Consider the following 15812-nt stretch of genomic DNA (forward strand, 5'->3'; position numbering starts at 1 on the left):
CCCTCAAAATAATCCCCCCCCCCGACCCAATGCACTTTTGCCAACGTTTTTTCCAGTCTTCGAAGCATGCCGAAAAGTCCTCGGTAGGGATAGCCTTCAATGCGCGTGCCGATTCACGTTGGATCTCTTCAATGGACTCAAAACGATTTCCCCGGAGTGGTCTCTTGAGCTTTGGGAACAGCCAGAAGTCACACGGTGCTAAGACGGGCAAATACGGTGGTTGTGGAGCAACATGGGTAGAGTTTTGGGCGAAAAACTGACGAAGAACCAGTGCTGTGTGCGAAGGCGCATTATCGTGGTGCATAATCCAAGAGTTATTGGCCCATAATTCCGGTCTCTTTTTGCGAATAGCTTCACGCAAACGTCGCATAACGCTTAAAAAATATTCCTTGTTGACAGTTTGGCCAGTTGGAAGGAATTCGTAGTGCGAGGACACCACAATAATCAAAGAAAACAGTCAACATGATCTTGATTTTTGAGCGACTTTGACGTGGTTGCTTCGGTCTCGGCTCGCCTTTTTCACGGTATTCACTCGATTGGTCGGTTGTTTCAGGGTCGTATGCGTAGACCCAAGTCTCATCGCCAGTAATAATTTGTTTGTAGACGTCTTGATAGTCAGAAAGCATTGCTTCACACGATTTAACGCGACGCTCTTTTTCAAAGAAATTGAGAAATTTCGGCACCAAACGTGATTTAAGTCTTCTGAGGGCCAAATGATCCTTCAAAATCGCTTGCACCGACCCAAATGATATTCCAACCATGTCAACAAGTTCTCGAATGGTTAACCGACGATTTGCAAGCACCAACGTTTTGATTTTGTTGATGTGGCGATCATCAATCAAAGTCGATGGTCGTCCGGAGCGTTCCAAGTCATCAACACGTTTTTGGCCTTCTTTGAAGTCTTTGTACCACTTGTAAACAATTTATTGAGACATAGTCTCTTCACCGAAGGCCTTTTGCAACATTCGATACGTTTCAGCAGCAGAAATATCATTCCGCAAACAAAATTTAATAGCACTTCTTTGCTCAAGAAAATTAGACATCGTGAAAATCGCCGAATGCACTTTTGGTACTTCAGAAAAAAGCGTAAACAAAAAATAATAATTATGAGTTTGACATGTAATTTGGCGCAAATGTTAATGACATTCCTACCAACTTAAAAATAAAAAAGATTGGACGATTCGAATAAGGCGGGAAGTTTAAATTAAAAATTCACCTTACTTTTTGATCACAGTATATATATATATATATATATATATATATATATATATATATATATATATATATATATATATATATATATATATATATATATATATATATATATATATATATATATATATATATATATATACCATTGGGTATTATTAAATTTATATGCTATATAAACAAAATATTTACCTGTTAGTATTAAAAGAGTATCTTTTTTAGGAGGATCAATCAAATTTAAACCAGGAATATTTCCATTATTCCACAGCTTGTTTGTCCATTTTGGTTCATTGCAAAATTTTTGGCCGAATCCACAATCAGTATCTTTATTCTCTGTTGCGTTTGTTATTTTAGCTGTAGTGATATTTTGAGGCGCATAACCCATCTTTAAAACATCAAAACTATGAATTGGAGATGAATTGATGCCCCCATCCTGCCCCACTTCCAATGTTTGTAAATATCATTTGTATTGTTTTATCACGTGGAATTTTTAGCTCATAATGGTAGTAACACACTTTATCAAGCCCACAATTGTGTTTGTTACAATCATAACCATTAATTTCATCTCGTTGAGTTAGTGAGTTTACTACTGGAAACTCAAACTTTCTTCCATTTACAGCACCAGGGGTTACTATGCTACCTGGAAATGCAAAGTTCAAAAAGTATTCTTTGCTGTCTGCCGTAAATGTAGGAAACGGATCTTCATTATCAGCATTGTGAAAGTCAGACATTAGTACGCAACCAAGATTAAGATGTTCAGGAAAGTATTTGAAAGGGCAGTTTACAACTTTACAAAAACTTCCTTTAAAACAAAGTTGCTTACTTGTTGTAGGTTCATTGTTAGAAGCTCCCTTGTAGTGTAGAATAGCTTTTACTGAGTGATTTTTGACGCCGTATTGTTTTAAAACAATGTTATATTAGTACGTGTTTATTTAACTATTATAAAGACTTTATTAAAATAAACTTTTATATAACTTTCCACTTACGACTGATATTATATAGACCACAACGATGATGGTAAAAAGTATGAACCCATTACAAGTGATGCTAGCCAATTTTTTATAGTCTTTTTTAAAACATTAGTGAATAAATCACTGCCCTGAGAACAAATCTACAACTATATCAGTCCCCTGATTAATTCTAATTACAACACAAGTACTCTTATAATGTTTCTCTCCTAATAAGGCTGGTTTTTAATACTAATACTACTACTAGACTAAGAGAGTCTAGTAGTAGTATTAGTAGTATAAGTAGTAATAGTAGTAGTAGTAGTAGTAGTAGTAGTAGTAGTAGTAGTAGTAGTAGTAGTAGTAGTAGTAGTAGTAGTAGTAGTAGTAGTAGTAGTAGTAGTAGTAGTAGTAGTAGTAGTAGTAGTAGTAGTAGAAGTAGTAGTAGTAGTATTAGTAGTAATAAAAGTTTATAATTTTACCTCCATACTTCCCGCCATAATCCAATAATTATCTTGTGTTTTATTAGCATTTAGTATAAAATCAAAACGCTCTCCAGGGTGAACGATAACAGATTTAGCTATGTATGGCTTGATATCATACCCATCTGATGCAACGACGCAAATCTCGTGCCCATCAACTGAAATGCGCATTGGGTAAATAGTTCCTACGTTGATTGATCGAAAACGATGCTTTTATCAATGTTTTACTGTGTACCAAGTTAGCGGTGCATCATTATCTTTCCCTAGAATGTTATGTTAAAACAAAATTAAAACTTTGTTGTTTTTTTTAAAAACCATAAATTACAAAATAACTAAAAAATTTATTAACACATTACTGTTTGTAAAGGAAAAATATGAAAATGAAAAAATGAAAAATTAAATAAAAGCAAAAGTATCAAAAGTTTTAGAAAAAGATTTTATGATGTTTTACAAAATTTTTAATTTTTATTGTTCCTTTATTATACTTTCTTTTCAATTTTTTATACTTGGTCTGCTCAAGCAAGGTATAGCTTGCTTAAGCAGACCAATGAATGAATGAATGCTTGCTTGAGTAAAAAACATTGTTCATCATTTGTCCATCAACCAAAACTCAATCTTGTGTGACTCGTCAAGCAAACTTGCATCCTTTTTTACTCCAACAGGATAAAAAACGTTTAACTCAGTTTTTTCCTCTTATATTGTTTTTTAGAATTGGATGACAGAAATAGTGTTGAAAAATGAACGGAATAATGTAGAATATATCAAAGAGGTCTAATGTCGCAAAAAAAAGGATTAGTGTTGCAAATGAATTTAATGAATAGTGTCAAAAACAAAAAGAACGGAATAGTGTCGTAAATAGTAAAGGGAATAGTGTCGCAAATAGTAAAAGGAACTGTTTCGCAAATAGTAAAATCGGAATAGTGTCGCAAAAATGGAATATATAAATATATGTGAATATATATTATTTATTATAGCGTATATAGATCACCAATTGCTTACTTGTTTGCTTACCTTTACAGCATACAACTTTGACAGAAAAAAAAAAGAAAAAAGAAAAAATAATGTCAGAAAAGATTGCTAACCAAGCCCAAATCCTTAGTCAATGTAGTGGCACTCTTTTGCAGCCGCAAAAGATAGTTGGCGTATGTACTGAAGCCCCCGGCAGCAGGCTATTTCAGTATTACACCAGACATGTAATATAAACTTGCATTTTTAGTTATTATTATTATTATTATTATTAATATTATTTAACACTAATCATAAAATTCATTTGCGAAGCTACTCTTTTTTTTTTGTTTTCGTCATTATTCCGATTATACTATTGGCGACGCTTTTCCTTTTTTTGTGTTTTGTTTTCGGCTCTGTTCATTAAACTTCTTTAAGGCATTGTTCCTCTTTCTATTTTTGACGCTATTAATTAAATTCATTTGCGACACTATTCCTTGTTTGCTGCAAAAATACATTTTTTAAAATTATCTTCTCGATTGTTGGTGTGAAAGGAGAAACTAGGAAAAACAATTTTTGTGTTCTTTCTCCTCATACTGGGCCTTTTTTTATTTCTTTTATAAAACCTAACCTGTATTTGGATCTATGTATCTTCCTTTTCCTTCTATTAAAGTTGAAACCCATGGTACACCAGAAAACAAACCACCATCGACAGTATGGATGTATTGAATGGTTTCATTTCAATAAAATTTTCATACACCATTTTTAAATAAACTTCCTCTGAAGTTTTATGATGCCAATCACCAACTGTCATTATAACATCTGTTATTTTTTCAGTGTTGACCTTTTCACGTTCCTTAATTGTAAATGCGCCATATGCTCCGTTTGTGCGTTGAGATCCTTCATGACTATGGTACCAAAATGTTTCTTTTGGCTCAGCCTAACGCAGAAAAAAGTATTTATATAATAAAAACCATAAAAAATATTTAAAAAATTTGTTTTTTGCAAAATATCTGATTTCCAAGTCTCTGCATCGTATTATTATTTAAGAATTATCTAAGACTTATTAAAGATAGTATATATTATAAATGAACAATAAAGTTAAAAACCATGGGCCTTTATTTTATTTTAAAATAAATAAACCATGTGTTATTGTATATAAATAAACCATGTGTTTTTGTAACTTTTTTAAAAGGTGGTGAACGCACTGAAAAATTCCTGGGAACTACAGGGATTTTTCATATATAATAAAACTTATGATAACTAATTTCATTAAATAGAATTAGTGCGAGACTTATGTATGGTAGAATTACATTAACTTTGGGGACTAGGAATTATACATATAATGAGTGGCGTAAATATTCCCTATACTAATTTTCACAATTAGAGTATTGTAAGAAAATATATTTCTTATCTAAAGAATATTGGGCTAAAGGCATGAAAATATTTTCTTATCGATTAAAGTATTAAAATAAAAAATATGTATTAAAACAAAATATTTACATCAAAACCACTATGTTGCCTATAAAGTAAGGATTTCAGCTTTTGTTTTATGCTCATATTTCAGCTTCAGTTGTAAGCAAATAAGTTTCAGCTTCAGATGAAAGCTAAAACTGAAGGTGATCGAATCAGTTTAATCAGCTTGAAAGCTGTTAATCAGTGTAAGTGATAATGGTCGAGGAGAAATTACTCCATAATTATATTACATTAAAAAAAATGTAAGAAATTATTCAGTGAAAATCTAAAATAGTAACACAATTTAAACATACAAGTAAGAATATTTAAATTAAATTCGCTAAATGTTGTTGCAATTTATATATATTGCTTTCAGGCGTGGGTTTATTTATAGGACGTCTAGGCGACGCCCTTGAGGTTACAATTTTGGGGAACCTAAAACGAATTCGTTTTTAATTTACTAGCGTTTGTAAAAGTGGGTTTAAAAAGTATATTACTTTCACGATGGTAAAGATTGCTGCATAACAATTCCAAATATTTGGACAGTTATTAAGGTTTTACAAAGTTCTGTTTACACAATCGTTAACGATTGCAAACATGAAGTTCCTTGGAGATTAATTTTGCACAAAGGCATTCTAAAATAAATATAAATAAAAGATAAATACTTTAACAAATGTAATATATAATATTATGACTCTTTGTTTTGTTTGTTTTTTTGTTAAGGTTTTATTTCATTGATTAGTTCTTAGCTGTATGAGTAATGTACAGTAAATTTTATGTTTAATTAATAACAAACTTAATTTTATAAATAATAATATAATGGTTTTAATTTAGTTTTAATTTTCATTTTTTTAAATTTTTATCATTATGGGTAAAAAAATTGTTAAAACGAAATTATCGTAATAATATTTAGTGATGAATTGTTAAATAGAAATTATTAAATAGAAACTGAATTGTTTAGTAAGAACCACTGGCTTAGAAACAAAAGGTTCGGGGTTCAGGGTGTTCGACGCCGGCTCTATTCTAATAAACAACATTGGTAAGCTACTTACGCTCCTCCCCCTCCCCCCTCCTCCGTTGAAACGCCTCTACTTAGACCTTAGCATGAAACTTTTTAAATATTGGAAAAACATAAAATTCTTCTTTGCTTAATTTTTATTATTTACCCCAAGTATTTTTATTTTAAAAACATTTCAAAATTTTTATTATTTTCCCCAAGGATTTTTATTTTGAAAACATTTCAAAATACATAATGTTATTATCATAAATGAAAACAAGCTATTTAAAAACGAAAAATTGTTAAGGATTGGTTTTAACATATGGCCAACGTGCCCATTTGCATTGGGTCAACCTGCCCCGTCGTAATATTAAAAGAAAAAACGCTTTTATTTTTAAACCATTAACAAACATTATTTACTAAAATAATCTTTAAATTTTAAGCTTTAAATTTAGAACTCGAATAATGCATTACTGTTGAACGCCAGTGGGCATATTAACGTCAAACAAACTATTCAAAATCTACATTGACGTATTAAAGCTTGACGAGGCTATCGAAATGACCAACGAGAGCCAACCTCACCCGGCGTATATGACATTTTTACTCCCGCATTTTTTCTACCCCACGAAATTTCATGTAAAATTTTTACTCCCATTATGAGATTTTTACTCCCATAAAATATTTTGCGGCAAAATGTATTTTACGTCTTTGTTTTATTTTGACAAAAATTTTAAAATTTTGAAAGACTGTGATTTTATGAAAAGCAGTAAAGAAGCAATCCCGTTTAAAATAAATATTATTTAAAATTTTTGTAGCGATGAAATCAATTGACAAAATGTTAGACAATATTAATAAACAAAATGTCGCTGTTGGACGCTTTCACCCATTAAACGAGTGTAGTAAATAAGGCCGTTATGTAATTTTTTTTTTCTTGACATCAGGTGACTCATTTAATAATTCTGATTATTCGAACTTTTTTAGTAAAAACTCCAATGCAGTAACTTATACTTTTCCACCATGGTCTTCCAAAATCATTGCACCAATCTGTCCTGGGACAAAGAGGAGGTGTATGAAGAAATCTTCCCATAGGAGTATATGGAAATTGGCAGTTTGTAAATGGATCAATGCATAAATGTATTTAAAATTGATCATTGTTCATTTTTACAATAAAATAAACATAAAAAATTTTAATTGTAATAATGAAGTAAAAACATAAAGTTCTTTGAAATAATGAAAAGAAAGTTTAAAAATTTTTGAAAAAATATATTGCAATTTTTGTAAAAGGGTAAAAAAACTAACACATTTGTGTACAATTATCTTTGTGTTAAAATTATTTTCTTTATTTACAAATAAATAAAGTTTATGTAATGAGTCATATACCTCAGAAAAAATTGTCTTCTTTTGCACTTAGTTTGTGAACTATGAATTTTTAAATCGCACCCTCGTCAAAATTTACCTCAACAACTACCGTTTAATAAATATCCATAAACGTATCTCATAATTTTAAAATAATATTTAATTATATATATATATATATATATATATATATATATATATATATATATATATATATATATACTAAGTATTATTAAAATTACTTCTTTTAGCGTATTAAATTAAGATAACAATAGTTAAATAACCTGCTCATCCCTCCTTCTACTTTAAAATCTTTTCGGGACGGCCCTGTCTAAAGCTGATGTGCATTCCTCGTGCAATTCCATTGATAATAAATATCTTAAAATTTACTAAAAAAAACTCAAATTCTTTTATACTTGCATGTCCATCTTGTCTCCCATAGTCGAGGAATATTTGTGACAGAAGATCTCTGTTTTGAGCTTTCACGAAAAAATGCAATAATTGGTTTAATAGTGCCAATAGCATTTTATACCACCAAAACATCTTTTAGATCATTACCTACAAGATTAAGCTTATGTGAAGCATAGTGATCAAAAACGAATTTGGGGTAAATCTTTCTAATTTTTGCCTGAATACCATTTTCTTTTCCGGCCAAGGAGTAGCAGCGATCATAAAAAATTTCCGTTAAAATGATAGAATACAACTTCTTTCAGTTATTTTCAAAGATTTACTGAACTATCTATCTGACAAAGAATATTTTTTTCTCTTATTGTTGATGCCAAATGTTCAGTATCTCGCTGAGCCCCACAATACCATGCTAAGCTGATATGGTTTTTGACACGTTTATTGATATTTTTCTATTTTGTGAAAAAATTGGTAATGAAGACACCTCAAATTCCTTTAAACAGGTTTTGAAAATTATGCACAAAATACCCAAAACAATTTTTTATCTGTGTCAATGTTATAACAATAGACTATACTAGGTATTTAAAAATGTTGCCTTAGAAATTGCAGGGTGGATGAGGCTGGTAAAGATTAGTTAGTAAGCAATACTTAAGGTCAATAAAAAATTTTCATTGTTTAACCTAATATTTTGTATCAATCTCATTATTTAATCTAGTAATTGACAAACTTTAAGTTTGTCAGATTCTTTTTCGAGAGATAGTTTACTACCGCCAAACGCGTAATCCTTGTGATAAATAAAACCAGTAAAAGAATAAATGTTTTAAATAAAATTTTAATATTTTATCATCAACTTATTTCATTATTTTATCAACAAATTTTTGTGCATAACTTGTTGTCAAAATTAATTTTATTAAGTTCAATTACTTTAGTTGAAAAAACATTTTTCACAAAATTTTCACTTCGATTGTCTTTAACCAGTTTTAAGCCCTTGAGCAATTTTTTTTCCACCGAAATAGTACTGATTTTTTTCCGAAATCGAAGAAACAAGTAGTTATTTTTTTCTAAATCCGTAACGATACATCGTTAAAAAATAAGTTTGTATTGACACTGTACTGCTAAAAAATCAAAAAATTCATTTATACCAAAACCGTACAATAGTAACTACTTTATCGCACTCAGATCGGTAAGAGACACGAAACTTTTTTTCTAAATTTAAAGCATGCAGGAGGGGAGAGGGAGGGGGGAGAGGGTCATAGCCACTCTTTCCCCCTCTTGCGGGCGGCCATGCATATATAAAAAAACCATATATACTGCTTCTACAAACCAGTCTATTTTATTAAACAGGCAATGAAGATAAACACAAGTCAGTTTTATTAAAATTTTCTAACCGTATGCGCAACAAGATACACGAGAAAATTATTAGGTATTCAAAAACTGCATAAAGATATATATATATATATATATATATATATATATATATATATATAATATACAACAGAAAAGATATACAGAATGTGTTTTCAAAGGTTCAACAATGATGCTTTTCTAGATGATGTTAAGAGTATTCCTTGGTCCCAATTAATAAAAGAAGAAGACAACCCTAATCAATCTGTTAAATTATTCATGCAAAATTTTGAAAATATTCCTAATATACATGCGCCATCAAAACCTCTTACAAAAAGACAAATTAAATCTAAAAGTAAGCCGTGGATAACTTAAGGCATTTTGAAGTCAATTAAAATAAAAGATAAACTGTACAGAAAATTTCTCAATCATTCGTCAATTATAATAAAAGAAAGAACATTTAATTTATTTAAAGCATACAGAAATAAAATCAGTAATTTATTAAAAATAAGTAAAAAAAACTTTTATTCAAATTTCTTTCAAAACAATTTACACAATATGAAAAATACATGGAAAGGAATTAGAGAAATAATTAATATTAACAACAGTTTCACAAAAAATCAGTCTATTAATCTTATGATCAACAACAACTTAATTATCGATAATAAAACTATTGCTAATTCATTTAATGATTATTTTTTAAATATATCAGTGAATATTTCTGAAAAAATTGAACCTTCAATTAATAAATTTAACGATTTTCTTTAAATCCCAAATTTTAACTCATTTTTCCTTTCACCTGTTACAAAAGAAGAAATTGAAACAATTATTTCCGTCATGAATTATAGAAAAAGTATTGGCCCTAATAGTCTTTCCACTTCAATTCTTAAACTATCTTCAAAAATTATATCTGAACCAATCTCTAAAATGGTTAATAACTCATTTAAAAAAGGAATTTTTCCTGACGTTTTTAAGATTGCTAACATTATTCCAATTCACAAAAATGGGTCAAAGCTTGAATCATCTAATTACAGACCTATTTCTTTGTTATCCAACATCGGAAAAATATTTGAAAAAACTATGCACCAAAGGCTGTACAGCTTTTTTGATACCTTTAATTGCTTTCATAAATTACAATACGGATTTAGACGTAATCATTCTACTACACATGCGCTAATTGATTTTATAGAAACTTTAAGAAATGCCCTTGATAAAAATAAGTTTGTTTGTGGTGTTTTCCTTGACCTGCAAAAAGCATTCGACACAGTAAATCACGATGTTCTTCTCGCCAAATTACAATACTATAGTGTACGTGGAATTCCACTTAAATGGTTTAAATCCTACTTAAATAACAGACTTCAGTACGTTACAGTTAAGGAAACATCTTCAATAACCAAAACTATAATTTCGGGAGTCCCACAAGGGTCAATATTGGGGCCTCTGCTTTTCCTTGTATACATCAACGAACTAAACACCTGCATTAATAATGTTTTAGCATACCATTTCGCCGATGACACTAACCTGTTAATTGTTGAAGATTCGCTTGAAAAAATGCTGTTAAAAACTAATGAGGCCATATTTTCTGTTATTAATTGGCTCAGAGCAAATAAAATTTCACTAAACGCTACAAAAACTAAAATAGTTGTCTTCAAAACCAAAACCCAAAAAAACAAGGAACAATGCACTTTTAACATTAATGGAAAAATATTAACTTCGTCAAAAACTGTGAAGTACCTTGGAGTTTGGCTGGATGAGAGTCTTTCTTTTAAGTACCATCAAACTTACTTACAGACTAAGCTAAGTCGATCAGTTGGAATGTTAGCCAAGATCAGACATTTTGTAAATTTTGAAACACTTATGAGTATTTATCATGCCATATTTGGATCGCACCTTAGGTATGCGTGTCAGATTTGGGGGGAAAAAAAAGGTCCGTTAAACCAGCTAGTTTCACTTCAAAACAAAGCCCTTAAAATTATTCGCTTTCAAAATTTCCTATTTGACAATGTTTCTCTACTGTATAAATTGTCTAAAATTCTTCGGCTTAACGACAATATTACTTATTTAAATTGTTTATTTGTATGGGATTATCTTCATGATAAACTTCCAATTTCCTTCAAGAACTTTTTCCTTCAAATATGTAACAAACATTCTCACTTCCTAATATCCTCTTTATGCAACAACATTTTTATAGAAAATACTAGGACAATAAAATTTGGCAGCGAATTAATTAAACATCAGTGCACCAATGCTTGGAACAATCTCCCTCATTCTTTTAAAACTGAAAACTCAATTTCTCGATATAATTTTCTCAATAAATTAAAAAAACACTATTTGGATAGCTACTAGAATAATAACATATAAAAGCAATATATTACTGTTAATAGTCTTATTAAAAATACTCTCTCTCTTGTATATTTTATTTATTTTATCTTTTCTTTTTTTTTTTTTTTTTTTTTTTTTAAATCTTTACATTTATGTACAGCTTTATTGTCGTCCTTGTACAATAATTGAATGTGTATGTGCGTATGCCTGTGTGGGTATATGTATGTGTGCAAATGTGTGTATATGTGTATGTATGTGTGTTATGTGTTAATATGTATGTGAATGTGTATGTATATTTATGTATGTGCGTATGTAGATAAGTATAGACATATTTAAATATACCATTGTTATTATTATTATTACCTTTATTTTTATTAATATCATTATTTTTATTAATACAATTATTTTTATTGTTATTAATACCATTTTTATTATTATAGTTATTATTAATGTTATTATTATTGTTAACGTTATGATTTTTAGAGTTGTTTTTATTTTATTCTTATGTTCTTTATTATTATATTCATTATTATTAGGTGTTTACGCATCATTAGTAATTATACTATTTGTAAACATCCTTGAATTGTAAAATCATGAAATTCAGAATATATTGATTAATTAATTGATGGAATGGCAATTTGGTGATGACTCACCATTGGAAACCATTTTTTGTAAAACTAAAAAATGTTGAATATCTGACGTTGCAATGACATCATTAGGTTACCTTTATTAAAATTTATAAACGGTTTTTTTTAACGGTTTTATTAGTTTGATAATGGCTCTCACTAAGCCGAAATATTACTTAAAAAAGAAATAAATAGTGCGATACCGTATATGATGTTTTAATGCTTATAATATTATTAAACATACTATTAAAGATGTCGCTTAAATCTTATATATATATAGGGCTACCATAGTCCTGATTTTCATCAGGACTCTCCTGATTTGAAGGGTCTGTCCTGACTGTCCTGATCAGGTGCCAAAATGTCCTGATTTTAAAAAACCATAACAAAAAAGAAAAAAAAATATCATTTTGACAAAAAATAAAAAATAAAGCAAAGAGAAAAATGTTGACTTATTTGACTTATATGAACTATTTGATGAAGTTGTTTGGTCAAGGCATACTTGTCAACTAATTCTGAAACTTGGAAATCTGATGATATGAGTTGTGAAGAAAAATGGGTCCTGATGATGAAACATTTTGGAGAAAAGGGTATTTTAGTAGCAAATTTTTCACTGATGTTGGAATACATTTTCAGTCTTCCTGGAACTTCAGCTGCTGTGTAAAGGGTGTTTTCATTGATGAACAATATTTGGTCTCCTGAAAGAGGTTCTTTGCTAGTTTCTACTGTGAAAAGTTTGCTTTTTTGTAAGTTAAATATTGATCTTAATTGCTCACAGTTCTATGAAAAGATAAAAAATGACCAGTTGTTCCTTTAAAAAGTACACTCTAGTGAAAAATATGACTGGTTTAAAAGCAAAGAAAAGAAATAATTCTTGTAGTCATTACAAAAATGTAAAATAAAGCTGGTTTTTAATGTTGTATTTTTTGTCATTTTCACTTTTAGTGTGACGAGCTTTTGTCCTGATTTAGACTTTCTGCTTATTTATATTTGTCCTGATTTGACAGGTTAAAAAAGACATGATGTCCTGATTTTTCCAAAATTTCATATGGTAGCCCTATATATATATATATATATATATATATATATATATATATATATATATATATATATATATATATATATATATATATATATATATATATATATATATATATATATATATATATATATATATATGTATATATATATATATATATATATATATATATATATATATATATATATATATATATATATAAATATATATGTATATATATATATATATATATATATATATATATATATATTAATATATAATTAAAAATGATATAGAACCATCTTTTATTATGGAACTTGAAGTTTCATGCCTTTTGGCAATCATCAGGCATATATTACAAAACTAAAAATTAAAGGTTAAAATTACAAAATAATTACGGTGGCGTGAGTTCTAATGACTCAATGGAAACAAAATTTTTAAAGTATAGAAAGTATAACGTGACGTAAACTTGACGTAAACCAACCAGGATCAATCTTCGGTATCAAAAGAGGAAATAAGGAACTTATTTTTGTGCCTGCACTTCGAGATTATTTCACTCCTTGTATTTAGTAAGTTTTCTTCTTTATACATCAAAATTTGGAGCTTCTCGTTCAAACAAAGGTTACAAACTCTTGATGATGAGTTGTATCGTTTGCATTTTTTAACAATCTTCCATCTGACAAAAGGTGTAAAGTTTTTTTCTTTTAACTTCTATACTTCTTTTGAAAGCTCTATATCATTCTTGTACCTAACTGCATTAAAAGATTTTAAGTGGTTTGCATACCGAACTTTAAAAGGTGTTTCGCTAAGTCCAAAATACACTTTTTCTTTATATTCCGGATTATTTGAATAGATGGTGGCCTGATAAACAATGTTGTTGAAAAGGCAATGGTTGTTCATTGGACATTTGGTTTTGTCAATGCAGTTGCATTTCATTTCACTAGTTTTTGCCTCCTTATGTAAAATGCTTTTATTGTGAAAGCTGATAATGGATTTTATGTTTGGCATGCAGGAATAACTTATTTTGATTGTGTTTCTATTAATTATTTTACGAAGTCTGAGGTTAACTGGAAAGTGACGTTCAAAAAACATTTACCTATTTTTGTAACAACACTTGCACTGAATGGAGGATAATACCAATTTATCTTGCGTTTATGGTTGCCGTTTGTTGATTTTATATTTGGATGGTATGCAAGTTCGCAATTGTATCCCGATTTTTCTAAGGCTTTTTGATAAGGAGGAATACTTTCTTTAAAAATCGATTCACTTGACGATGCTGCTGATAATCTTAATTCAATAGTCTTAGGAATACTTTTTATTGTATATATATATATATATATATATATATATATATATATATATATATATATATATATATATATATATATATATATATATATATTTATATATATATATATATATATATTTATATATATATATATATATAAAGATTTTTTGCAAAGACATGAAAATACTTAAGTTTGGTGTTAGCACAATAAGTGAAGAGTCATATCTAAAATATCAATTATATTATATATATATATAAACCTATACGCATTGTTAATATTCTGAGGCAACGATAATTACCTTTACTATGTCTAAATAATAACCTTCAAACAAATAATTACCTTCACTATGTCTAAATAAACTAACTAATGATTTGCACTTTGCAATCAAGCTATTAAGTTTATCTTTAAGTAAATTAACTTCTTCATATTTTCGAGCTTCAGCTTCTGCTATCTCAATTGTTCGTAATTCGTCATCTTTATTAAATCTTTTTATATTTATGATATTTCTCCCTATAACATTATAATAATTATTTATAACAATAATAAACATAATATTAAATATAATTTAAAAAAGTACATACCTTTACAGTTCGTATATCGTATGATATTAAATTTCTTTAAAAAATCGACTGTGTATGAATTTATTTTATGACCAGCGCATGGAAAATTGCAACGCATTAGATCTAAATCTGTTAAAGCTTTTTTCATGTTAAATCCAGAGTCTGCTACAGCGTATAGAGCCTAAATTAAAAAAAAAAAAAATTGTATAACCCATACTCTTCTTGTAATATGTTTGAAAAAAATGTAGGTTTCTACAAGCCTTAACTGCATTTGCAATCTATAGGTTAATTTTTTATAATTTTGTACCTTATTTTCGATATTCCATTCTTGTAATATTAATTTGATTTTTGATGTGATGTATGGAGATTTAAGTGATTCGGTCAAGTAATATAAACCCAGAACTCGGCTACAAAGACGATAATTTTTATCAACATAATGAAAAGTTGCACTTAAATATGTTTTGAAAAAATTGTCTTTTATAATATATTTGTAACTTTATAATATATTTATAACTTTAGCCATAGACCTTTGTTGCATTTGGGCCAGAAGATTCGTTATATAGAAATAAAGAACCACAAGGAGAATAAAGTAAATTTTCCTCATATACCATTGATAGTTTCTCTTTTATCTCTAACCGAAACTCGCATTCATTTTTTTTGGGACTACATTCGTTGTATTTATAATCAAGCGGTATTTCGATTGCAATAACAAATTCGTGGATAAGCAAAATTAAAACTGTTCCTTTAAATAACATTTCCGATAAAATTTTAATACTGTTTTTTTTGTATATATTTTTGAATTGTTTATAAATTTTTAAGACATTTCACACCTATGTTTACTAATCAAGAGTATTATTTGC

General features: G+C 28.7%; 2 protein-coding genes across 2 annotated transcripts; both read right to left on the reverse strand.

Moving 5' to 3' along the window:
- Window positions 1–1610: 1610 nt before the first annotated feature.
- On the reverse strand, window positions 1611–2809 carry LOC136086906 (uncharacterized). Its single transcript, XM_065809405.1, has 2 exons — window positions 2639–2809; window positions 1611–2060 (listed from the first exon to the last, which is right to left on the reverse strand). The coding sequence occupies exons 1-2, from the start codon at window positions 2807–2809 to the stop codon at window positions 1611–1613; spliced, it is 621 nt and encodes a 206-aa protein (XP_065665477.1).
- Window positions 2810–14592: 11783 nt separating this feature from the next.
- On the reverse strand, window positions 14593–15732 carry LOC136087208 (uncharacterized). The gene is made up of 3 exons (XM_065809694.1): window positions 15260–15732; window positions 14974–15133; window positions 14593–14902 (listed from the first exon to the last, which is right to left on the reverse strand). Exons 2-3 carry the CDS (start codon window positions 15098–15100, stop codon window positions 14664–14666), a joined length of 366 nt encoding a protein of 121 aa, XP_065665766.1. The 5' UTR covers window positions 15101–15133; window positions 15260–15732; the 3' UTR covers window positions 14593–14663.
- Window positions 15733–15812: the final 80 nt, after the last annotated feature.

Source organism: Hydra vulgaris, chromosome 11, assembly GCF_038396675.1.
Source record: "Hydra vulgaris chromosome 11, alternate assembly HydraT2T_AEP".
NCBI classification, from domain to species: Eukaryota; Metazoa; Cnidaria; class Hydrozoa; order Anthoathecata; family Hydridae; genus Hydra; species Hydra vulgaris.

Bases quoted from the DNA above. Each gene is read 5' to 3' on its own strand.
- LOC136086906 (XM_065809405.1), bottom strand. From the start codon at position 2,809: ATGCGCATTTCAGTTGATGGGCACGAGATTTGCGTCGTTGCATCAGAT. The intron at 2,061-2,638 runs GTAAAATTATAA...CTACACTACAAG, and splicing joins TTATGGCGGGAAGTATGGAG to GGAGCTTCTAACAATGAACC.
- LOC136087208 (XM_065809694.1), bottom strand. From the start codon at position 15,100: ATGAAAAAAGCTTTAACAGATTTAGATCTAATGCGTTGCAATTTTCCA. The intron at 14,903-14,973 runs GTATGTACTTTT...ATAATGTTATAG, and splicing joins ACGATATACGAACTGTAAAG to GGAGAAATATCATAAATATA.